Source organism: Momordica charantia (genome assembly GCF_013281855.1).
Source record: "Momordica charantia cultivar OHB3-1 chromosome 8 unlocalized genomic scaffold, Mcharantia_2.0 BLBB01000008.1, whole genome shotgun sequence".
NCBI classification, from domain to species: Eukaryota; Viridiplantae; Streptophyta; class Magnoliopsida; order Cucurbitales; family Cucurbitaceae; genus Momordica; species Momordica charantia.
In genome coordinates, this window is record NW_028275166.1 from 23,626,093 (window position 1) to 23,651,898 (window position 25,806).

At 37.6% G+C, this 25,806-nt stretch overlaps 1 protein-coding gene across 2 annotated transcripts; it reads right to left on the reverse strand.

Moving 5' to 3' along the window:
* On the reverse strand, positions 1-25,806 carry LOC111022895 (uncharacterized). 2 transcript variants are annotated; one of them, XM_022300194.2, is made up of 15 exons: positions 25,125-25,803; positions 24,937-25,022; positions 24,068-24,222; positions 23,426-23,490; positions 23,102-23,287; positions 22,829-22,883; positions 13,622-13,858; positions 13,399-13,517; positions 12,162-12,366; positions 11,912-11,971; positions 11,566-11,820; positions 3,760-4,018; positions 3,434-3,639; positions 2,761-2,811; positions 1-1,108 (listed from the first exon to the last, which is right to left on the reverse strand). In XM_022300194.2, the coding sequence occupies exons 1-15, from the start codon at positions 25,298-25,300 to the stop codon at positions 818-820; spliced, it is 2,406 nt and encodes an 801-aa protein (XP_022155886.1). In that variant the 5' UTR covers positions 25,301-25,803; the 3' UTR covers positions 1-817. The 2 variants fall into 2 exon arrangements, with proteins under 2 accessions (XP_022155886.1, XP_022155887.1); XM_022300195.2 differs by having other exon boundaries at positions 934-1,108; positions 3,439-3,639; positions 25,125-25,806.

A 25,806-nucleotide genomic window follows, 5' to 3' on the forward strand; every position in this document is an offset into this window, starting at 1 on the left:
TGTCTAATCAAAAACCAAATTGATTTTTTACCATCCATATTAGAAGTTCAACAACTCTACTGCAACCACAATTCTACTGCAACCTAAAATAAATAGGTGAACTTGAAGCACATAATACTAACATGACCTATTTTGTAATATTTATAGAAATGACTTTGAATTGAAGTTCCTGTTGTCAAAGCACTTGGAAACCTCAATTCAGATTGGAAGAGCAATAAATAGACTAGCCAAAAGACCCGTAAAACGGGTTCGCTATTCTTCTACAGATTCCATTATCAGATCAATCTGGAAACAGATCAGAGACACCAGCTGCATCAAAGACAAAATAACAGCCTAATCAATAGATTTAGACAAATATATACCGAGTCACTAGATCACGATGCAAGCAGCATCTAACCGCAAGCAGCACCTAAATGCATCGCCCTGCGTTCCATGTCTAAACAGGAATGGGACAAAAGCATCATATAACCGCAAAATCAGTATTAGCCAACCACTTTTCCCCTGGTCTATAAAACAAAGCAGCGCAAGAACTCGAGCTTCAGCTTTTAAACATGGAATACTTCTTGTTTTTTCTCGGCTATCATTTGGCCTTAGAATGACAATCTAACTCCTCAGTGCATAACAATAGTTAAGCCAGTACTTCACATAATTTCCCCATCTCCATGCATCTTCCTATCCCGTGTGTACAATGATAGTATCAAATAAGCCGAAAAAACTGCACTTTCGTTTGATTCCGGCACTGCTTCGGAGGTATACAGGGGAGGAAGGCATGATAAATACTTGCTGGAGATGCAATGGATGTCTCCCTTTATGACAATCATTTAAATAACTCTGGGAAAGACCACATTATGAATCTTGCAAAAAAGTCAGATTCTAAAAACTCGATGTGAGCCGCTCGTCCGATAATGGTGTTCAAATTTTTGCCATAAGCAGAGGTGTCAAAATTCACATCACAACGCATGAACACTCTTTGATCAAGGGAAGAGGCCCGTATTTGGTCCAGACAATCATTCAGCATATCCAGGAATAACTTCCCTTTTTTTGAGTTGTCCATTGCAGCTGCCTGGCACAATTCAATCCTGGCAGAATGATATGGAACATACCCATCCTGAAATATATGCAATGAATCAATAGGTATACCCCAAAAACGCCAATACAGAACCATAGTACAGAAGTCTGAGAGATGAACAAAAGGTATTACAAGAAGTGACACATTTAGTAAATAAATGAGTTATTATCTATGGCAGTAGTTCATTTAAAAACCATGCAAACACAGATATCACTTGAAAAAACTAAGAAAATATACCACAATTCATTTTTTTTTTCAAAAAATAAAATAAAAGGAATAATAATAAAATAAAACAAAGACAGGAAACGAAAGTGTGCTATCAAGTAACTAACACCCGTATGTTGTGTAGCCTCTACATGCAACTAAACTGTGCTACACATTTTCTTTTTATAAGAAACATTGAAACATCCATTATAAAAAGCCACCGAGGCAAAAACAGCCTAAAGAACCAAGAGACAAGGTGTCCCTTCTCCCAATGAGGGTGTTACATAAAAGCCCTGCAATCTAGACTGATAGCATATGTCGAATAGTTACAAAAGAACCTGCACTGAGCAGTGAACTGTTGAAGATCACAAAAATTACAACTAAGCTACCAAATGAGACTAGCACTTAATAAACAAGCTATACAGAAAATAAATTAAATTTAAAAATAAAAAAATAAAAATAACAAACAATGGTCATGAGAAAGAAAGCACACAAATGGCCCGATGGAGATATGCTTTTATAATTTCATACCAGCAATGAGATTGTTTCTTATATAAATAATAATAATAATAATAATTGGGAGATTACAGATAACAATTGGCTTAAAAGAGTACACACACACATCTAAGAAGCGTGGATACGGACATGAGACACGGATACGACATGACATGGAAACGGTAACACATTATTTTCTAAAAATCTAGGACACGGACACGACAAGAACACTTTTATTAAAATATACAATTTTTTTAGGAAGGAAATTCAAAGACAATAAGCTTTATGCATTTTTATGTATAAAAAATGAGTGATGTATTTTACTTTCAAAATTTATTATTTTGTCTTATACTACTATTTAGGTCTATTCTTATGCTTAACAAGTGTTTGATTTGTACCTAACAAGTGTCGAATCCATATTTACTTTTTACAACAAGTATGTGACACATGTCTATTGAGCTATCAAGTGTCTGATCCGTGTCTGATGAGTCTCGGAGTGTCTGAGTGTACAACACGAACACGATATCCAAAATGAAGTGTCCATGCTTCTTAGACACACATTAAATAAATTAAAAAAAGGAACCGACTGGGAACGGGACGTATGACAAGGGGAGAAAGATTTTGGGGAGAAGATCTATTCAAATGCAGGGATGAAATCAATCCCAAAAAAAAAAATAATAATAATAAAATTAGCATTTGAAATATACATAAATAGTAATGACAGCAATTATCCCCATCCAGTTCTTAAATAAGTTCAGTAAACCTAGGATCAAAAGTAGTATTTTCACGACAGTTTACTTTTCTAAAACTCCATGTTCAGAAGACCAAGGTCGAGTAGGACATACACTTCTACATATTTATGAGCCTCGTGTTATCCTACTTGACACACTACTCTTAACAACAATGCCCTACAGTACAGAAGGATATTGACTCGTAGCACATCATCACATAGAAGATATGCAAACAGAACCTCTGAACTAAAAGATACCTACCTGTGGAGATGAAAACAGGATTATGTGCTTGAAATTGTTCAACGTCTTTTGCTGAAAAAGGAAAAAAAAATTATTATAGATAATGCAAATAGAGAATCCTGGAAATTCTCACCAGACTGATCATAGTTGCAGAAGCAATTTCATTTCTAAGAATTCAATAAAATCATAATTATCAATGTAGTAGTCCATTGACATGCTAATTAATTATATCGTTATATTATTTTATATTTAACCAGAAGTTCATACTTCAACACGTTTCCAGCCTACCACATGAATATTAGGAACTGTGATCAATGTTAAACCCTCCTGCCCTAGCAGCAAAAGTTAAAAGCAACACAGAAGCCGGTAGAGTTCTTCGCGTATAGGGGAAAAAAATAATAAAATAAAAAATAAAAAGAAGAAGAAGAAACTTCACCCGAAAAATTAATTTAAAGGGAAAAAAAATTGACCATTCAAGTGCAAGTAAAAAAGACTAAAATATCTTTTCTATTTTCTTTTTTTCTTCTTCCTCTCTCCATTAAACACTAATTTTTCTGGATTTCATATAATTTTCTATATGAAAAAGAAAAATAAAACAACAGGTAGATGCATGAATAAAGAAATAAGAACCCAGCCTCATCCCTCCAACAGAGCAAGTAGGAAAGAGAGAGAACATTAAGAACAATGAGAGTACCTTACACAATTTGTAGAAGAACGTATTTTGTAGATCCGGATCGTCAGTAAAAGTCAGCTGATGAATACATTGTGTGCCCTTGAACTTCTTCAAAAGCCACAGGCCAGAGTTAAACAACGAGTTTGAACTGTAAAGATAACCCAAGTGTGGACCCGATATCGAAACATAAGTATACAGATGACGATGATATGGCTCCATAATGCTTTCTACAAATTGCAAACAAAATATATTATATTTACAAACTTAAACTAAATCATTGAGAAACACCAAAATTCAACATATTATATACTTAAACTGAATCAATAAAAAAGAATTTTGCCACCTACCCGCTAATGCTGTCCTTATAATTACATTTCCGATGGAGTGTCCCACAAAACTAATCTTAATATCTCGCAAACTCCCATATCTTGAAGCTTTATCCATTTTCTTTTTAACAAAAGAAATCACCTCTTGCGCCAGCCTCAGTCCCATTTCTCTGAAGTCTCCAGAAGTTTTCTCTTCATTTACTTCAGACATAAGAAATTCTATTTTGGGATCTATTAAAAGCCATTGGTTCCGAACAAGTCGTAGATCAAGGTGGTGACCCTACAAATTTGTCAAAAAAACGATAAAAGACAACACATGCCAAACTATGCTAAAAACTATATAAAACAAAGGAAAAAAGGGGCATAAGCAATACACTCCAGGAATATATTCCTTAATATCAAGCTTAGTTAACAAAAATTGTTCGTACAACATATTTCTTCATTGGATGAGGAAAAAAAAATTGCTGTGTTGGAATTTATATTTGATGTAACTATGAGTAACTACTTTAGTTAACTTTGAGTTAGTTAGTTAGTTAGATAGTTAAGTTGTTAGTTCTTCCCATATCCCTAGGATATTTCCTATAAATAGCTGGTCATTTGTAACTTTTCCTACACTTGAATACAATCCTCATTTTCTCTCAAACTTGCCTACACCAATTTGGTATCAGAGCAACCAACGTCCTTGGGTAATTGTCCATGGCGGGAAGAAAGAATGCTCCGGTAAGCGGAGATTCTTCACTCGGTGACAAAGAAGCGGAACCAACCACCGTCTCTCTCCACGGTCATCAACCATTCGCTTGCTGATGGTTGAAGGAGCTGTTGAAAATTTACAGCGGAATGTGGTTGAGATTAAGCAAATCTTGAATGTTTTGGTAGACAAGATTGATGGCCTGCAGATACAACAAGAACAACCAAGAAAAAAGAATGGCAAGGAGGTTCAAGAACAGGGGATTGCTGTGGACTGCGAGACACAACACCAAGTGCTAAGACTGATGAAAGATCCTATTCCTTTTAAAGAACCCCAACCTGTTATTCGTCAACTTTCGGAATTAGCCCAAAATCTGAAGCAAGAACCCTACCCCAGAACCCTTTCTAACCATCAATTGGGTCAAGAACTATACTATGCCCTTCCACCATACCAAGAAAGACAGCAAGAACAGCGTGCGCGTCGTCGGTTTGTTCAACATCCTCGCCGACGACAATTCCCTGAAGATTCATCTAGTGATGGGAGGATATGCCATTGTGGGATGATCGGCAACAGCAGTACAACCCTTATCAACCCCGCGAACCCAGTGACTATAAGATGAAAGTCGATCTTCCTCCGTTTGATGGCAGGCTAGATATCGAAGGCTTTCTTGAATGGATCAAGAATGTAGAAAGCTTTTTTGAATACATGTCGACTCCGGATCACAAGAAGGTAAAGTTGGTGGCGCTAAAATTGAAAGGAGGGGCTTCCACTTAGTGGGAACAATTGGACACCAACCGGCGGCATTTTGGGAAGGCGCCTATCCGCGCTTGGGAGAAGATGAAGAAACTTATGCGTGCCAGGTTTTGGGAAGATCTCTCTATGGACTTTGTCCTTGGCTTACCCCGCACACAACGAGGTTATGATTCCGTGTTAGTGGTTGTGGACCGATTCAGCAAAATGGCCCATTTTTTGGCTTGTAAGAAAACATCAGATGCCATATATGTGGCAAATTTATTCTTTAGGGAAATCGTCCGCCTACATGGCATACCAAAGACCATAGTTTCGGATAGGGACGTCAAGTTCCTTAGTCACTTTTGGAAGACACTTTGGCGCAAATTTGATACTTCACTAAAATACAGCACAACAAACCATCCACAAACGGATGGTCAAATGGAGGTAACAAACAGGACTCTAGGCAATCTCATCCACTGTATTTGTAGTGATAGACCAAAGCAGTGGGATCTGGCCCTAGCACAAGCAGAATTTGCTTTCAACCACATGCAAAACAGGACCACAGGGAAGTCCCCCTTTGAAGTAGTTTATACTAGTCTCCCAAAACTAACAGTCGACCTCGCTAATATTCCTCTTTCTGTTGATTTCAGTTTAGAAGCCGAACAAATGGCCGAAAGGATTCAACAGTTACATGAAGAAGTGCGCCAACATATTGAAACAACGAATGCAAAGTACAAGCAACGGGCAGATAAAGAGAGGCGCAACCAAGAGTTCAAAGAAGGAAATTTGGTCATGATACACTTAACTAAAGGAAGGCTGCCTTCTGGTACAGCACACAAGTTACAGAAGAAAAAATGGGGACCTTTTGAGGTATTACAAAAGTACGGCCCAAATGCTTACAAAATCCAGCTACCTCCAGACTTCAATATTAGCCCACTCTTCAATGTGGCAGACATATATCCATACGCAGCACCAGATTCTTTTACATTGGCTTCTTAACTCGAGGTCGAGTTTTTTTTTAGAGAGAGGGAAAATTGATGTCACTATGAGTAACTACTTTAGTTAACTTTGAGTTAGTTAGTTAGTTAGATAGTTAAGTTGTTAGTTCTTCCCATATCCCTAGGATATTTCCTATAAATAGCTGGTCATTTGTAAATTTTCCTACACTTGAATACAATCCTCGTTTTCTCTCAAACTTGCCTACACCAATATTCATGAATATTTAACCATCCTAATGCAACTCCAAATCCACCATCTTCATTTATACCCGAACCCCTTCTCTAGAGGACTTTGCCCAAGAAATCCCAACCCACGTTGAGGCCCATCCTCCCCTCGTTGGTTGACTAAACATCCACCAGACCGGATCATAGCCAATGACTGGCTTAGCCTTTTGCGAGAGCACCAATAGGTGTGCGTAGGTGGCTTCCCCCTATTTTCGTGCTGCAAAACTTGAGTTGCATAGAAAATCATGTTGTTTCTTTCCAACAAAATGCTTCAAACGAAGGTTCAAACAAGTTGTTCCCACACTCCTTCCTTAAAATGATGACCAATCAACAAAGGAAGATAGAGGAGTTGATGTGCAATACAGTTTGCCAATCAAAGGTCTCGAGCAATCCATTCCAAAAATAGGAGGTAAATTTGCATAAAATAAAGAGGTGACCTTGTGTTTCAGCCTCTTTGTAGCATAGAAGGCAACAATTTGGAGAGAGCTGTGTGTGGCAACCTCTTCTGAATCTTATCAAAAGTGTTAATAGCGCGGCAAAGTTCCCACCAGAAAATTTTAATTTTCTTCAGGTACTTTCCTTTCCAAATGCTTTAAAATCGTGGGAAAGAAGAAGTTTTTGAGATATTGGGAAAACGTTATGGCTATTAGAAGGCTTAATGAACATGATGAGTAAAAAGACATTACCAATGCTTTAAAATCGAAATTTTCACAACAATGTTGTATTAATCCTTACATGGATGACAAATCCCCCATGAGATTTAAAGATGGTAGGATAGCAAACTTGTTCGAAATGGCAGATGGAGAATGATTGGAAATTTCCATCTGATTTTCAGACCGGAGTTTTGCTAAACAAAGCATAAGGGAAGTAGTTAAGAGATACAGAGGATGGATAAACATTTGTAACTACCTTGGACCATAAATTTTTTTGGAGGCTTGGTGAGTATCTCTACCAAAACTCTGAACTTGTTTGAACGCTCGGAAGCTCTTATTCAAGTTAGAGCAAACTCTTGCAGTTTTGTTCTCACCTTTGTTGAAATCAAAGATCCCAAGCCTGGAAGCATTTTTGTTCAAATTTTCAATAGCCCCAACCCATCCGATTTTCAGAGTTATTTTTTCAAAGCATAGGATATGATCTTGGATATAAGTTCCTTAAGAAACAAGATCGATGTCCAAAGAATTAAGCAAGTTCTAGAAGATGAAAAATCTCTTCCATGTGAGACTCTCTTATACAACTAAGATCTAAAATGAGGAAGACAACGAACGACTTGGCAACATTTCAAAAGCATCTCTTGATTAAAAATCTCTTGCAAAAGATGATGAGATTTTCTTTAAGACGTTGCCAATGCAAATGTTCAGGGTATGAATGTCTCATAATTAGCAATCTTAGAAGAACGAATCAAGCCCTCCCCTCGAAGTGGACAAGGAGGAAATACAGTAGTTTTATGGAAGAGAATCATCATTTTGAAGTATGTAGAATCCACCCTTGATCCATGGCCAGGGTCATCGGGAGGCTATTATTAAGTACGCTTCTCTCGTTAAAAATAGATCCATTTGTAGAATCGGAAGAGGCACAATATCATTTTTGGAATGATAAGAGGGCAACTAGCTCCTCATTAGCCAATGAATTCCCATCACTCCTGCCCTGTCCACTGCTCAGGTTTGTGACATGTCACATGTGGTCAGACTTGTTGGAACTATTCTTTCCGTTAACTCTTAAAAGGGGATAAAACCTTGGATTGGCTCTCCCTCACGCAAAATCTATCAAAATTTGTACTCTGCCCCATAAAAGACAAATGAACTTGGCCTTACGACCCCTCCAAAGCCTTCTCTATTAAATCCATGTTAAAGGCACTTACTGACAATTGGGAGAACCAAAATGATTTTCTTTACAACAAAATTAAATTCCCCTTTAAAGGTTAGATTTCATAAAATATTTCAACTTTTCCTGACCCTGATGGTACAATCTTTGATCATTGGGATCAAGCCACAAATTCAAGGAAGGTGGACACAAGAAGGTTCTTGGAAGATGATGAAATAGAAGATTACAGATCTTTTGTGCATCATTAGCTCAATCCATCTTAGTAAAGAGGAAGTTAAGAACCCTCAGGCAGTTTTTTAGTTGCTTCATTATGCAGGCCAGGAATTATTTGCTGCTCTTTGGAAATCAACATTCTAATTTGGATTCTTTTACAAGGGAAAGGTAAATACAGCTGATGTTCTCCAAAATAAGCTCCCTTCCTTGGCCCTTCTACCTTCAATTTGTGTCTTGTGCTCTGCCAATGGAGAATGCATTGCCCATCTCTTCTTTCACTGCCCCTATGCTTCTCATTGTGGACATCTACAATTCCGTGAATTCAATTTTTGTTGGGTTTTCGCTTCTGCAAACGTGGATATTTTGTTCCATTTGTTATGTGGCCCAAATCTCTCTTCTAAAGCTCATCTTATTTGGATTAAGATTGTCAAAATTGTTTTATCCAAGTCATCGTTTGAATGTTTCAACTTGACCAACTTCAAAGCAACTCAATGGTGTTCTCTTTCAATTTTATTTGGATATTATTCTCCTAATCTGTCAGTGAGGGTCAATGTAAATAGCAAATAGCTTAGAGGGAATGGGTTCAAACCATGGTGGCCACCTACCTAGGATTTAATATCCTACGAGTTACCTTGTCAACCAAATGTAGTAGGGTCAAGCAGTTGACCCGTGATTAGTCGAGGTGCGCTCAAGCTGATCTCGAACACACGGATTTCAAAAAATTAAAAAATAATAAAAAAAATTCAATGAAATATCTATTTCTCATGAAAAGAAGGGGAAAAAAATTTCCAGCTATCAACTAATTGAGCATGTGAATTAAAAATTAAGATTCATAGGAATATATCCACTATAATGAATAATGATTAATTAAAGGAAAACAAATCCTTTTTACCCTACCTTAATGAGCCAATTTTAACCTTAAAAGTTCCAAATTTCATCAAATTTACCCCTGAAGCTGAATAAGTGGTAGAATTAAATCCTCCTCAAATTTACCCTACCTTGGATGGTATAAATGTTTTTTTGCCTCTTCTACAGATTACAGCTTAAAAAATGGAGGGCATCCTCTTTTGCATGCTCCTCCATTTTGAATACTTTATTAAATCGCTTTTTTTTAACAAGAAACAAACTTTTCATTGATAATATGAAAAGGAAGAAAATGTTGAAGGATACGAACTCCCAAAGGGAGTGAAAAACGATATAAAAAAGAAAAACACCCAACAAAGAATTACCATGAAAAAGATACAAGAGAATAGAACAAAATCCCAAAACCGCACACTACAAACTGCAAAAGCAGCCCCACTAAACCTAAAGCCAAAGTTGGAACGAGCAGACTTGAATAAACCTTCTTCAGGGCTTGCAAAAAAATAACAAAGGCCTGCTAAAGAGAAGCCAAAACAACCACCAAACGACCATCAAACATCTGAGGGGCTAAATAGAAAATGTCTACGAAGTCACCAGAATCTTCTGAAAAATAGGAAGAACGAAAAGAAGAAAAATCTCCAAAGTCGCTTCCTGCTTCTAAATTTGACTCTATGCTACTACGACCGACTTCCTCATCCTCCGAATAATCTGAAAAGAAATCTTCCAGAGCCTCTTTGACAATGCATTCGTTAGTTGAATGGATAACCCCTTTAGATAGATGAAGCTTCATTGAAAATTCTTAAAATTCTTCTTTTTGAACCTCAAAATCAACGGGGTACACTTTTGACAAACAAACAACTTCCAGATCCTTGCTATGGTTAGGCACCATTGAACCTCCTTTCGGAATAATTAGCCTCAATGATTGATTCCTACGAGGTTTATTCCAAGTCTCTCAAAAAAGCGAAAAAAATCTTCTTGATTGTTGAAGAATTGGAAGGGGGAGAGAGTTCTTCGTTGAATAAAAGACCCAAGCTTCCTTCAATCAACCTCCATCTACCATTTCGAAAAGGTTCATCTAACCTTCTCTCATCTTCAAACCTCAAAATGGCTTTGTTATCCATGAAAGGGTTTAACGACATTTCTGAGAGAAGTTCACTTCCAAGGCTGAAGCAATGTCTTTCTACTCATTGTGTGCTTTGAGTCTTGTCACAACCATAATGTTATTCCACTCTAAATCAAGTACTTCGTGTTCTTTCTTAACCCAAAACGACGACTTTCTCTCACTACTTTTTGTATTAATTTCAGGATCAATAGCTTTATTGAACAAGAAATTGCTTATCATGTCCCAGAAAACTACCCAACCATTTTTGTTGAACCCAGAAGGCACATAAATAAACTTTCTACCACCCGAAGAAGGCCTAACAACAAATTCCAGAATCCAACCATGTTAAAAAAACATTTTCTGAATTCGACAAGTTCCATAGTCATCTCTGACTTGCTTGAAGAACTTTGAGTGAAGGGGAAGATGCAAGCATTCTACTAAAGCACTCTCAACCCAATAGAGTTGGGACACACGAAGAGGAAGATGAACATTCTTACAATCTTTAATAAAGCAACGGTCACTTTCACACCAAATCCAATAAAACTTATTTCCAACACTACAACTTTTCGAATCCATGCTTCCGAAACCTTAACTTAAACAGTTAAACTTAAAATGAACCCAACCTTGAAAGTTGAAACTAATTCGAAGAGACAGACTAGATTGAAGAAGAAAACGAGCTTTGATCAAAGAATTACCTTGAAGAAACGAAGCTGAAAAGGAAGGTTAAACCTTCCTTCATTATATCGATGAAATATCTATTTCTCATTCAAAGAAGGGAAAACAGATTCCAGCCATCAACTAATTGAGTATGTCAATTAACATTTAAGAATCCTAGGAATATATCCACTCTATGGAATAATGATTAATAAAAAGGGAAAAAAATCATTTTTACCATACCTTAATGAACCAATTTTAACCTTAAAACTTCCAAATTTCATCAAATTTAACCCTAAAGCTGAACAAGTGGTAAATTAAATCCTCCTCAAAACCAAATAAGAGTAGGCAAAGATGGCAAACGATAAATCATTGCTAAAGAAAATTTTCAAATAGTCAGAGATCATAAATAAAAAATTGTAAAAATTTCATGAAACTATATAGGATTGGGGGTGCTAGGTTAGAGGAAAAACCTGAAAGGCTATAACAAAAGAGTGTTAAAAAAAATCATAAATCTGAAGAACAATACTTGCCTGAAACCCATGTACAAAGACAACAATCTTCAAAATGCGACCACTCCTTTCTGGTACAGAGCGAGGCAGCTTGTCTACGGCATCTGAGCTTGGCCCACTGTCCATCCCAATAGCATCTATCATGTCAAAATGCCTCAAGTATGAATTTTCACTAGTTGAACGTCGAGGAGCATTCATGACACGCTCAATGATTACAATAGGGATTCGTGAAGGATCTCTAAATATATGCAGATCTTGGATAGATCTATTATTAATCTGCAATGGAGCACACTAACTTATTCCCAAAAATTCTACATTTTGAGGACATAAAAAGAATAAAGCATCTAATGACACAACTATCACCCACCCTCATTTGTAAAATACTCCGACGATGAAGCTCAGCTCTCATGGCTGCATTTTGGGCAGGCTGGAATGTAAAAATAAAATCCAATAATAACCAATGAAAGGTTAGCTTAAATAAATAAAACAGAAGTCGAGAATGGAATGTAAAAGGATGTTCAAATGAAGTGAAAACTTGGAACTTGGTAAATTATCATCAACTTCCAGTGCAGTATGATTATGGATGGTACAGCAAAAAATAAATAAATACTACTCACATCATCTGCTAACTTCCACAGACTTGAAACTCTTTTATGAACATTACTTCTACGGATTGCAAGGTTTGAAGGTTCCTCACTTCCACTATTTATGTAGTGATGGGGCATCTCAACTTTAGAGTAGACCATCCATATTGACCACTCAGCTCTCCTGTCCTTTGCCCATACATCCCGTAGATATTCTAGAATCTTTGTTTTATTAGCCCTGTGATATATTAATACCAATGATTCAACGTAGAAAAATATGCAAGTCAAAACCACATATCAGAGAGAGAAAAAAACAAAAACTATGTGCTAGGATTTGCATATACTGTATGCTATAACTTGCTTTTAGTGATATATGTGTCATAATTCAAAGGCCATTTCCTCTGGATTGTCTCAAGTGTATAACATTTCAAATCATACTTTTTCTACAAGAACATTCTAATCATACTTAGGAGTTAGGACTGCAATTTCGATCAGCAAAGATCATCTCCAAGAGTGACCCCAAAATACAAATACAAATCCAAATACATGTCTACACTAAATATTAAAAAGCTCGAGAAGGAGGACCCTCTGCTGCAACTCATTTGACAGACAAGTTATCCTTGTGTCTATATCTTCATATGAAAATTTTCACTGCTAAAATAACAAGTTAACAACAATAAGCCAGAAAAAGGCCTACAAAATCAGAGGAAATTACCAAAAGAATTTCAGCTCTGCATATACCCAAGTTTTTTTTTTTTTTTACAAGAAACAAACTTTTCATTGAAATATGAAAACAAAGAAAAAGTTAAAAGATACAGACTCCAAAAACAAACAATAAACTAAATGGTTCAATAAGATAAATAAGGAATAGCAAAACACTAAGGATGGTGCCTTCGTAACTACAACCTTCCCATAATTATGAACAATTAGAAAGCTTTTGTTTAGTTTTTCTTGGGTGGGGGTTCCCTCTACCCCGTCCTTAGGTTGTTTCCTTCCTTTTTTCTTGTTATATGCAGGTTTCTTATCCCAACAAACAAAAGTGAGAAGACAAGAAATTTAGATTCTAGAATTTCACAACTACATAGCTAAATAGAGTGTTACGTGTGATTTTGCCAATAATCTGAGTTGTTCAATCTTGCATGGTATAAGTAAATACCAGACATACCCAACTGATCTGATATCTACAATTTATTTGAAGGGATATCGACTTGACATCTAAATTTCAAATGAAGGTTATGAGCAGTAGTAACAATATGAAGTAACAGCATACCTATGGAACTTCAAAAAACTGCTCCATAAATATAACAGTTGATCACCGAGTGAGTGGAAATGGTGCGAAATATGACTTCCGAATCTTGATTGGTGCATTTGGTCACCACCATTAGTCCTCTGGTAAAATAAATAAATGGGCAAAAAAACAATCATAAAACAAAATTTAATTCGAGAGAGAGAGAGAGAGATTCAATTATATACTGCTTGAGATAAGCTTGGACCTCAAGGCCGTTTTGTGGCTTGCCTTGTCCTGAAACTCCACCCATTCTGTTAGCCACCTTTGGAGGCATCAAAACATCAATATACTCCGTATCATCCATTCCAGATATAAAATCAGTAAAATCAAAGGCTTGGTCAATGGCTTTGCTAAGGTTTTGAAACTCCTCGAGCAGAATATCACGAGCGCTCAATAATGCTTTAATAAGTGTGACCGCTTTATCGTCCCGCAATGCCCCAACCTGAATCAATACCCAATCCAACAGTCAAAATATGAAAATAATTTTTCTAAACATCATTTAACGTATGGAATGTGCACAAACTATTAGTAGCATAATACTTTGATAAAATTCTTCTCAGACTGTCGTTCAAGTATTATTCTATTGGCATTATGTACAGTGAGTAGAAGTGTTTACATTTTAATATTCCACCTAGTTATTTGATATTTAAGTCGGCAGGGTTTATAGAGGTAGTGAGGTACAACTTAATCTTTTGTCCCATCATTCCAGTAGCTAACAACTATTTCATTTTGCTGCTTTTAAGATATCAGATTATATGTTAGTATCTAGAGTATGAGGAAGACTATTACGAGGTGTTTGGCTTATGTGATTCAGAAGATATTTACTGCCCCAACCTGTGTTGATTTCCCCTTGTTTTTTGTGACTCGGAAGATATTTATTTTCCCCACCTATGATCTCTATGTTGGAAAAAGCTCTTCTGCATCCACCATTTCGTGATAAGGATTGGATCTTATGGCAAGCGGGTCTTTTCATTACTTTGTTTGTATTTAAAGGAATAATAAGATTTTTAAAAGGATTGAGAGATCCTGAGAAGATGTTCGGTTGCTTGCTAGGTTCAATGCTTTTCTTTGAGGGTAAATCTTCAAGGATTTCAGTAATGATTAGTTAGGTCTTATTATTTTGGATTGGAGCCCTTTTTTGTAAAATTAGTTAAGCTTGGTTTGGCTACTTTTGTTGAGCTAGTTTTCTTTATGCCCTTCTGAATTTCATTGAGATTTTTCTCAATGAAAGCACAGTTTTCAATAAAAGAATAATTATAAGTTACTTTCAATTGAATAATTATTTTATATAACAAGAAAAAAGAAGACATGGGTTGCAAGTTAAAATGAAGATTGCCATCAAGTGAATTCAAGATTTATATTCTTAACAACAGTTTTCTTTCTTTAAAATAAAAATAAAACAAACTTTTCAAAGAAAATTTTTCTAGGATCGTTGATATTTTGTTTGTTGGTTCGGTGGTTTGTTCTTTTCACACCCTTTTGGGAGTTTGCATCCTTGAAAACAAAGAGTATTATGAAAATTCTTTAATGGAACGTTCGAGGCCTAAGGGATTATAAGAAAAGACTGGAGGTTTAGAAAACTATTCAGAAATTTTGTCCGGAAGTGGTTTTGCTTCAGGAGACCAAGCTTCAACAGACTGATAAGACTATTATTAAGTCGCTGTGGAGTTCGAAGGAGGTTGGCTTGGCTCCAGCTTGATTCCGAAGGAGGATCAGGCAGTATCTTAACTCTATGGGTCGAGAATAAAGTTCTAATGCTTTTAGCCCTAGAAGGAAGATTTTCAGTAACTATTTCTATTTTCATTTCTCAATTGAATACTGTGGTCATTACTAATGTTTATGGGTCAAATGATTACAGAGAAAGAAAGCTTCTATGGACTGAGCTCCGATTTCAGGGTTCTGTGATAATTTTTGGCGCCTTGGAGGTGATTTTAATATCACAAGATGGATTTTGGATAGATCTCATAAGAGTTACAAGAGGTATGAGGAAATTCAATAAAATCATTGAAGATCTAGAGCTGCTGAAATCCCTTGTCAAACGGAAAATTCACTTGGTCTAAAATGGGCAACAATAACATCCACTCACTGTTGGATTGGTTCTTTGTTTCTAAGGATTGGGACAATCTGTTTAGTAACTTCAAGGTAAGCAAGGCCGAATATTTACTTACTTCTAACCACTAACCAATTGTTCTTGATGCAGGGGACTTCTTATGTGGACCTTCTCCTTTTAGATTTTTTTTTTTTTTTTTTGGAAGAAACAATTTCATTGATAATATGAAATTACAAAAGAGATAACAAAGAGCCAAAGAGGGTTACATGAAGTACTTCCAATTGTAAAAAGGGAAGTGTAGGAATAATGGTGAAAAAGAGGAGAATTTTTACTCCAAGTGATAACTGTGAAGACTAAAGAATCAAAAACCCTTTCAAAGCGGAGGTCCTTGTCGTTGAAAGTTCGATTGTTTCTTTCTCTCCAAGTTATCCAAAAGAATGCTCTAACAAAATGCTTCCATAGGATTTCCTTTTCTTTTGTAAAAGGATGGCCATTGAGGGTGTACTCCAGCAGAAGGTGGATTTCATTAGGTAATGCGGTGAACCATCCAAACAATTGAAGAAGGTTTTTCCAGATACCAAATGCAAAAAGGCATGTGATGAAAAGATGTGGCTGTGACTTGGATTCTGCCTTACACATTGGGCATCAATGGGGAGAGATAGACATGTAGGGCAGTCTCCTTTGTAGCTTATCAAATGTGTTTATGGCTTTGTGGCTGCATTCCCATAAAAAAAAATAAATAAATAACTTTTTTGGGATAAGAGCCCTTCCAAATGGCCTCATAAAGTCTAGGTGAAGAGACCGGGTTGTTTAGTGTGAGGTCTTTGTTGAGGGAGCTTGTTGAAAAGGAACCGTTTGCTTCTAGTCTCCAGAAAATTGAGTCCTTTTCGGCTGTCAAGTATATAGTTGAGAGTTTGTGCGATAGGGCGGCCCATTCAACTATTTTGGCTTCCTTTAAGTTCCTCAAATTCCATGCTGCTGTTTCTGTCAACCAGAAATCCTTAATTGGGGCATCCTTTTTAGAAGATAGAGCAAACAGGAGCGGGTAGGAGTGTTCCAGAGATGCCTCATGGAGCCAGGTAGACTTCCAAAAAGAAGTATCACGGCCATTGCCAACCTTGTAAGTTATTCGATCGTAGATCAGACCTTGAGTTTTATGAATAGCTATCCAAAGGCCTTTTGCAGTGGGGAGGGAATTAGACACTGGCTTATTATTCCAAGAAGATCTTCCATATTTGGCTTCAATAACCGCCCTCCAAAGAGTCGTTCTCTCTTTTAAATACCTCCACGTTTTGGCAAGGAGCACCTTGTTTTTCAGCCTCATATTTGTGATACCCAATCCTCCCTGTTCAATCAGATATTGTGTAGTTTCCCACCTGACCAAGTTGGTTCCTTTTTGTTCAAGAGTATCCTGCCAAAGGAAAGTTCTAATGATGCACTCGATAGTTTGGGCAACCGATGATGGCAAAGGGAAGAGGGATAGGTCGTAAGTGGGAAGGTTTGATAGTGTGGCTTGGATGAGAGTATGATGTCCACCCTTTGATATGAAAGAGTTCCTCCATGAGCTCAACCTTTTTGCCACTTTCTCGATCGCCAAGTCCCAAAAGGATAGAGTTTCGTGCTCTCCATGAAGAGGTAATCCAAGATACGTGTTGGGCCAAGTACCTTTCTTACAAGCAAACTTTGATGCCATAGAGTCCAGCTCACTATCATCTAGATTAACCCCCAAAATTTCAGGAAGCAAAGATTTTTTCTCATGGTTAGAAGCTAGGAAGCAACAAAGTGTACGTGTCAGACACAGATACGTTCGGACACGCTTTGGACATGTGTCAGAGCGTGTCCGACATGCGAAATAATGTGTCCTCTTTTTTATTATATTTTTTTATTTCGGGCACGGGGTGGACACGCCATAGACACGCTGCAGACACGTCAATCGCTTGGCTTTGAAACCTTTACTCGCGAAGAAGAAGATGAACAGGAAGAAAACATAGAAAAATATTGCTGGCCATGAACACATTTTAAGGCACTTTACTCACAAAGAAGAAGATGAAGAAAAATAAAGGAGGAAGAATGGGAAGAAGAAGAAGAGTTTGGAAACAGAGAGAAGAAGGAGATGAAGAAAAACAAAGAAGAGGAAGAATGGGAAGAAGAAGAGTTTGGAACCAGAGAGCAGAGAAGAAGAAACGTTGGAGGAGAAAAGGAAGTGTTGGTAAGAGTATGCGGCTCTTAAACGCATTTATTGAGGAATCACAACTCACAGATATTCCTCTTGACAATGGGCAATACACCTGGTCCAAAAACTCATGCTTCTCCCTCCTTGATCGGTTTCTTCTCACAAGTGGGTGTATAGACAAATTGGGGCTGCCCAAAACTAAAAGGTTGGTGAGAACAACCTCTGATCACTTCCCCATTTTACTTGACTTTGGGCAGAATAATTGGGGACCGTCTCCTTTCAGATTTGAGAACAATTGGTAACACATAGATCCTTCCTTCCCTTTCTCGATGCTTGGTGGAAATCCAACCCTATTACTGGATGGCCTGGACACGGATTGATGATGAAGCTTAAGTCTCTCAAAATGGCCATAAAACAGTGGAATGTCCAAACATTCAGATGTAGTCACTCACAAAAGGACACTCTCACTAAACATATTAGCTATTTTGACGACCTTGAAGGAATCCACCCCCTCACCCTGGAACAAGCACATGAAAGGAATCGGGCAATAGAGAACCTTTTAGCCATCACAGTGAAGGAAGAAATTTTCTGGAGGCAAAAATGCAAACTGAAATGGCTTAGAGAAGGGGACAAAAACACAAATTTCTTCCACAGATTCCTTGCAAACAAGAGGAGAAGAAATACCATCACAGAAGTTCTCTCTCGAGATGGGACAAGTCTGACACTGATCTGAGACATTGAAGTTGAATTTATTGATTTCTACAATAAGCTCTACACCCGAAAGAAAGGTCATCGATGCCTCCCCACCAATCTTCCTTGGGATCCTATTCCCACTGATCTCTCATCGATGCTTGAGCAACCTTTCACTGAGGAGGAAATTGGAAATTGTCAAGGCTGTTCATAATCTTGGCACTGATAAGGCACCAGCACCGGACGGATTCACAGCAGAATTTTTTAAAAAGTCATGGAACATTATCAAAGACAACATATTGAAAATGTTCCAAGACTTTTTCAAAAATGGAGTCCTCAATGTTGCACTAAACGAGACATACATCTGCATTATACCAAAGAAGAAGGCAGCAAAAACCATGCATGGTTACAGGCCTATCAGTCTCATCCCTTGCGCCTACAAGATCCTTGCCAGAGTGCTCTCGGACCGACTAAAAAAGGTTCTTCCTCTCACTATAACTGACCAACAATCTGCTTTTGTAGAAGGAAGACATATTCTGGACTCCGCCTTATTGCCAATGAAATCATTGATGATTGGAAGTCACAAAAAACTGAAGGAGTGGTGATACAACTTAACCTCAAGAAGGCTTTTGATATGGTGGACTGGGATTTTCTGGATATGGTGCTAAAATACAATATCCACTACTAGTTTCTCCATTATCATAAACGGGAGACCAAGGGGTACATTTACGGCTACTAGGGGATTGAGACAAGGAGATCCATTTTCTCCATTTCTTTGCATCCTCATAACAGATGTTCTCAGCAGCATGCTACACCATGGACAACAAATCTATCATCTGAAAGGTTATTCCTCTCGTTGTGGCACTTTAACGATTAACCATCTCCTCTTTGCAGATGACACCCTTTTGTTCTCCAAGAAGGATCCATCCTCCATCAAAAACCTTAATAAGATCATAAAATTTTTCGAGATAGCTTCAAGACTCAAACATTAACTACAACAAGTCTAGTGTCTTTGGTATCTCTATTGACAATCAGGTTATCAACAACATAGCTAAAGCGTGGGACTGTGCGCCAGGATCATGGCCTAGCACTTATTTGGGACTGCCTCTCAATGGAAACCCAAAAAAGGAATCATTATGGATGCCCATCATTGAGAAAATACAGAGCCGCCTTTGCAACTGGAACAGTTTGTATATATCAAATGGGCGACGCCTTACCATTCTCCAATCCATCCTCACCAATCTACCTACATACTATCTATCTCTCTTCAAGTTATCGGGCAAAGCTACGTATCTATTGGAAAAACTATTCAGGGACTTCTTATGGCAGGGAGCAAAAAATGGGGGAAAATCGCATCTCCTAAACTGGACCAAAACACAGCTTCCCGTTGAAGAGGGTGGTCTCAGTGTTGGCAATATCAAGCGGAGGAATAGTGCACTTCTCTCTAAATGGGTGTGGCGTTACACAACTGAACCAAACTATCTATGGAGGAAACTTATCTCAGCTAAATACCATGGATCCAACACAAATCCTTGGCCTAACCGCTGCCAGTCCCTCCACAAAGGCCCTTGGTCCTCGATCAGCCAACTCACTTGCTTTATAAGGAACCTAGCAACCTATAAGGCGGGGGAAAGAAGCACTATCAGCTTTTGGCAAGAGAAATGGCTAGCACAGGGAACATTAGCCTCACTTTTCCCAAATCTATACACTATAGCCATGGAAAACGACGCCACCATTGGAGATCATTGGTCCAGGACAACCTCCTCATGGAGTTATACTTCCAGGCGGCCACTAAAGGAGGAAGAAATTGATGAGTGGATGAGACTGTCCTCGTTTATTGAACCGATTGTCCCCTCATCCAACGAAGATCAATGGAGATAGCCCCACGAACCATCGGGCTTATACACCACCAGATCAACCTTCAAATTACTCTGCTCACATACTGTCCATGACCAACAGGAATCCACCCTCTACTCTAACATTTGGCACGGTAAGTACCCCAAGAAAATTAAATTTTTCTGCTGGGAACTCACTCACGAGGCCTTAAACACTCATGACAGAATACACCCCTATTTGTCCCTGCTCCAAATTGCTGCCTTCTATGCTTTGGAAGCTCGGAAACACAAAGCCATCTTTTCATTCATTGCCCATTTGCCACTCGATTTTGGAACTGTTTGCTCTCAAGTTTCGAATGGACAACAGCTCTCCACACACAACCAGCTGCACTACTTGATTGTTTTTTGGTGGGGGCACCCCTTCAACAGAGGAAAAGCCCTCTATACTTTGGACACAACTGATTCGAGCCTTCCTTTGGTCTTTATGGTTAGAAAGGAATCACCGTCTTCAACAAGGCACTCCCCTTTGAAAACTTTTTTGATAGGGTCATTGTACTTGCTATGGGGTGGTGCAAATGTTTTTATCCGCTTTTCAATAGTTACTCTTTAAATGAGCTTATTACAAGCTGGGAAGCCTTCTTGTAATTCCCCTTGTGGCCTTTTGTATATTTCATACTATCAATGAAATATTTTTTCATCAAAAAAAGAAAAAGTATAAAAATAAAATCCAAAACAGAAGCCCAGACCAAGAATTAGAAATGTCTATCAGAACTTAATGCTGGTTGCATGAAACTGCCAAATGCCAGAATACCTCCTCAAAAGATGTTTCTACAAGTAGAAATTAAGCACCAAGTAATTTTCTGGTTGCATGAACTGCCAAGTGGCAGTGTTCCTCCTCCCATAAATTGTATTTATGTATTAAAAAAAAATCTATCTTTGTTTTTTATAAATTAGATTGGTTACTTTTTTAATATTAATAATTTTGTAATGTTTTTATGCTTTGATCATGGAGTATTTATTTTTTCCTTTTATCTATTTTTGTTATAATTTATAAGCATTATTTGTTTGGTTAATTTATTTAGAAGTCAATATATACCCATATATTTTCTAAAAAAATAACGTGTCCCCAACATGTCCGTGTCCTATTTATATTTTATTTTTTTGGGATATCCGTGAGTGTCCGGGCCATCTTACACGCACCTCAACTAATCTCACGGAGCAACAGCCTGACCCTACAACATTTGGTGCCAAGAAACACATAGGAATTACTAATTCCCAAGGTAGGTGGCCATCATGGGATTTGAATTCATTCCCTCTTAATTAACCCTATTGTCCTATATCTTAAAAAATCGGCGTGTCGCAGTGTCCGTGCTTCTTAGGTTATCTTTAGGTTAGAAGATAAAGAGTGTGTTCATTTAATTGAATCTAAGCTCTCGGTAGACAAATCTTATGACTCGGCAGGGTGTGATTTCTTCAAAACTTAGAAATCTCAAAACATCTCTTAAGCAATTGAGCATTCAAAATGAAAGGAAACGTAAGGAAGAAGAAGAGAAGATTATTTCTGAGATTTCTCTACTAGATGAGGCTGACGAATCTTCGAGTATTTCTTTGGTAGAGGATGGCAAGAGATGTTCTTTGAAGAAAGAATTGATGAATTTATTCATAGATTTGATGTATTTCTCTGGCAAAAAAGGGATGACAACTTTTCAGCTTCTGTTTGGTCCATCCTTTCCTCCAAAGGCAAGCATCCTCTGGATGAATGATCTTAAAGCTCTTATTTCCGAGTTATGGTTCGACCGAGACCAATGGGTTTTTTTAAGGGAAACGTAGATCAATTTTCGGAAGTTTCGGCGTAGCTAAGTTTAAAGCTTTTCAATGGTGTCAAATTACTCTCCTAGCGTGATTTGCTCTAATTGGGAGGCTTTTTTGTCTACTGTTTAGATCTTCTCTCAAATGTTGTTCTATCTCTTTTAGCCTTTTTTTTTTGGCTGGTTTGGTTGACTTTATAGTTATTTTCTTCTTTTATTTTTCTCACTTCACTCAAGGGTGTGTATTTTGAACAATTACGGTTCTTTTTCATATATCAATGAAAAGTTTGTCTCTGGTTTAAAAAAACAAAAAAAATAAACAAAATATCACCAAAAGTTACAAAAGCCTTAATAAAACATTGAAGAACAAAGCACCCAAGGGATAATCAGACAAAACTATGCCAGAATCAAAACTGCACAGCCAAATAACTACTAAAGATAAAACCATGTCCATCAAAAAGCAAACCTAAGGAAAATAGAGCAAAAACGACTCCAGCAAGAGATAGTACCAACTCCCTTCAAGGGACTAAACAATTATTGAATTGAAAAGTTCTGGAGCTAGGATACTATGGGAAATTCGGGAGCTTACGCTCTAATGGTAGTAGGAATAAATACTTAATGTCGTGCAAATTAGAAGGTTAAAGACCATATAACTACAATGATTCATGCCCAAACAGAATTTAGTAAAGAACACGTGTTGTGATCGTGATAAATAATAGAAGATTACAGAATTTAAATTTACAGACGTGCGGAATAGAAGAAGAAGAATCTAAGTCACGTACTTCTAACAAATTAACAATAACCTCAAGTAAGGGTACAGATCTAAACAAAGAAATTGGAAGCATCAGTAGTATACCTGATTTTGTGGATAAAAATGTCTAGCAGCATGCTTTCCTGCCTTGTGTGGATCACTAGAATAGATGAATAAACTAGGTGAGTTAACTTGTTAAATGCTTGAAACCCAGCTAAAACAGTAGTGGCACCCCCTCTTACCCACCCAAAAATATAAAATAATAGGATGGCACATACACCAATACACAATAACACAACACACCCAAAAAGAGGTTACAAGGATGAGATGAGACACCATTTCTACATAGTTGATAAATGTCAACATCATATCACAAACCTGGATCTTTTCTCCGGAGTATAAGAATGTAGTAAACAAATGTGTACGCTTACATCAACAAGCACTGCATGGAATGCATCAAAATGAACAGGGCAATACGAATGCAATCCTAAGAGAGATTTCGGAGGAATTCGGAATTCATGTACTGCAGCAGGAGAAGCATCCAACGAGGCCTGCAATTCTAGTCTGTATGGTGCACATCAATCATTACAGGTATCCAATTTTTTATTATAGAACTATCGTAATGCAGGATAACAAAAATGGCTTTGTGATTTGACCTCAACTAGTTGAGCAAGCGCCAAATTATGCATTATGTCAACTCACCCAGCCTCCAATATTGGAGCATACATGAGCTCAAACTTCAAAATAATGGCAGAGTTGGATGGAGCCTGCAAAATATTTGGTCTATATCAAATATGTTCCAACCACAAAAGAAAGGAAATATAGATCCGAAAAGACATGGAACTACATAAATTTCTTTTACAAGGTTGTTGCTATTCCTCGTAAGAAAACAGTTTGAACAAATTCCAACAGATGAATTCTTGCAAGAACTTATACAGAAACCATACTGTCAAGCTTACTTTTCTCTGGGGAGATGTCATATTGTCATTATGAATACTTTCTCAGTTAAGTTGATTCTTTTCAGAAAATTATCGCCTGTATAGCAATTTAGTATAAGACCCTAAGCCATTGAGATATACGAAAACTAAATAAATGACAAGACCATCTAGTTGCGAAGGGAAAGGCAAGATATGCTTCTAGATTAAATATATCAAGTTTTTACAATTAAAAGAGACTTCAAATATGGTTAGTTCACTGGGAGCAGATTAACCAAGATAGATTTCAAACTTCCTAATAATTTGAGGGATAGAATACACTAAATTTTTTAACCAGAAACAACTTTTACACTGATGACAGCAGGCTTTCATTTTCTTGAGTGGTGGGGTGGAAGAGAGAAATTCCTACCTCATACTTAACAAGGGGGAAATTGAATGAGATCATAATGGACAGAAGTACATCCTGCCTTGCATACTTGATCTTAAACGGCTGTGTAGAGAAACTGTTGTCTGTATCATCAATCTTCCATACTCCATAACTATTACCAGATCCCAAATCAGGAGCTGCATCATAATAAATTTTGACAAACTATTTTAACTTTTAAAATAAATAAATAAGAGAGAGATAGAGAGATAGAACAAATCACTATCAAAAAAGGTCAGTACTATAGACTCAAAGGTCTCAGACCAGCACTTCGTAAGTTAGACCATTATAATTTGTCCACTTATTTCATGTTCACTTAGTGAGATAACTGCCGCAGATTACAACACAGTCTCCCATGTACCCATTAATCAAAAAATGCAACCATCCCAAAATACAAGTCATCTTCTAAATTTCCAGAAACATCATTGGGGATGAGCAATACTGTGTGTCCAAGCAGAAGTGCCAATAAAGCACCGCCCAATGGTTTTACTGGAGAGTTTATTATAGAATAAAATCTTAGAACATCATAAAAGGCAACTTTAAAGTGTTCCAGGATTGTGTTCAGAACAGAATCTTGAACTCGCGCATAAACATGAACTTTACAAGTCATTTTCTAAGAAAAGTGAAGGAAAAGGAGGGGGTGGGAAGGTTTCAGCCGACTAGCTCAGTTAGCAACTAAAATAAGATGGGTTAAATTACAAATTTAATCCTTAACCATTCGATTGGGTTTATTTAGTTCTTAAAAGTTAAAACTTCAAACTTCCGAACTTTTCTCAAATTGTCTAATAGTGAACTAAGATATGCTCGTTGGAAGAAATTCAGGAACTCATCAATTAAGACATTAGCGAAAATACCTTCATATTGAACAACTCTAGCTGGTGTTCCGACGGAAGTATACTCGCTGTCTTCCCATCTCATGCTAATTTTAATTTGGTACCATCTAAACGGAGAAATAGCCAATAATAAGTGGCTACTACTAAAATGCACCCAACGATTGTGAGAGAGAGAAAAAAAAATTATTAAGGAATGTAAATGCACAAACCCTTGCTGAAAAAGGTCGAGATTGTGGAACCTATGAATGTAAATAGCAACTTCCTGTACAGTATCCAACATAGCCACCGGCTTAACTTTGGCCAAACGTGGCTTTGCATCAGGGAGCCTCTTCACAGACCGAACTTGATAACTTAGACCGATGAACCACCCTAGATTATGGAACATGCGTGGCTCACCAATGCAAGTGTTACATGCGATCAAATCCAACTGAAAAAAGTTGCCCCAACATCTTTCCAGCTTCCTGGAACTCCGCCCATTACAAGTTAGATCCCCGAATCACTTCACAAAAGAAATTCACGGAGAGGTTTCGAGAATAAGTGACCTCCCTCTCAAAACCCCCTCCCCCTCCCTCAAACCCTAATTCCGCGAGTTACAGGAGCGGCAACCAGATAAAATTTGTAGATTCGGCTGGAAGCTGAAGTTTTATCTGGTGAAGCTTAAGATCATCGGATCTGTCGCCAGATGGGGGCGCCGATGGAAGATTCGGTGAGATCACACGTGGTGAGAATCGGAGGGAGAAGCCGCCTCGGTCTTCCGGCGGGGAAGGTGGCGGTGGTGGGAGACGGCAGAAGGGCGGAGCAAATTTTGGGGAAGACAGACGAGAGAGAGAGAGAGAGAGAGAGAGAGAGATCCGAATTTGGAGGATGAATGTCGGTCAAAGTGAGAGGAGA

Bases quoted from the DNA above. Each gene is read 5' to 3' on its own strand.
- LOC111022895 (XM_022300194.2), bottom strand. From the start codon at position 25,300: ATGTTCCATAATCTAGGGTGGTTCATCGGTCTAAGTTATCAAGTTCGG. The intron at 2,812-3,433 runs GTACTCTCATTG...TTCCTTTTTCAG, and splicing joins TCTTCTACAAATTGTGTAAG to CAAAAGACGTTGAACAATTT. The intron at 1,109-2,760 runs GTAGGTATCTTT...CATATATTTCAG, and splicing joins TCCTGTTTTCATCTCCACAG to GATGGGTATGTTCCATATCA.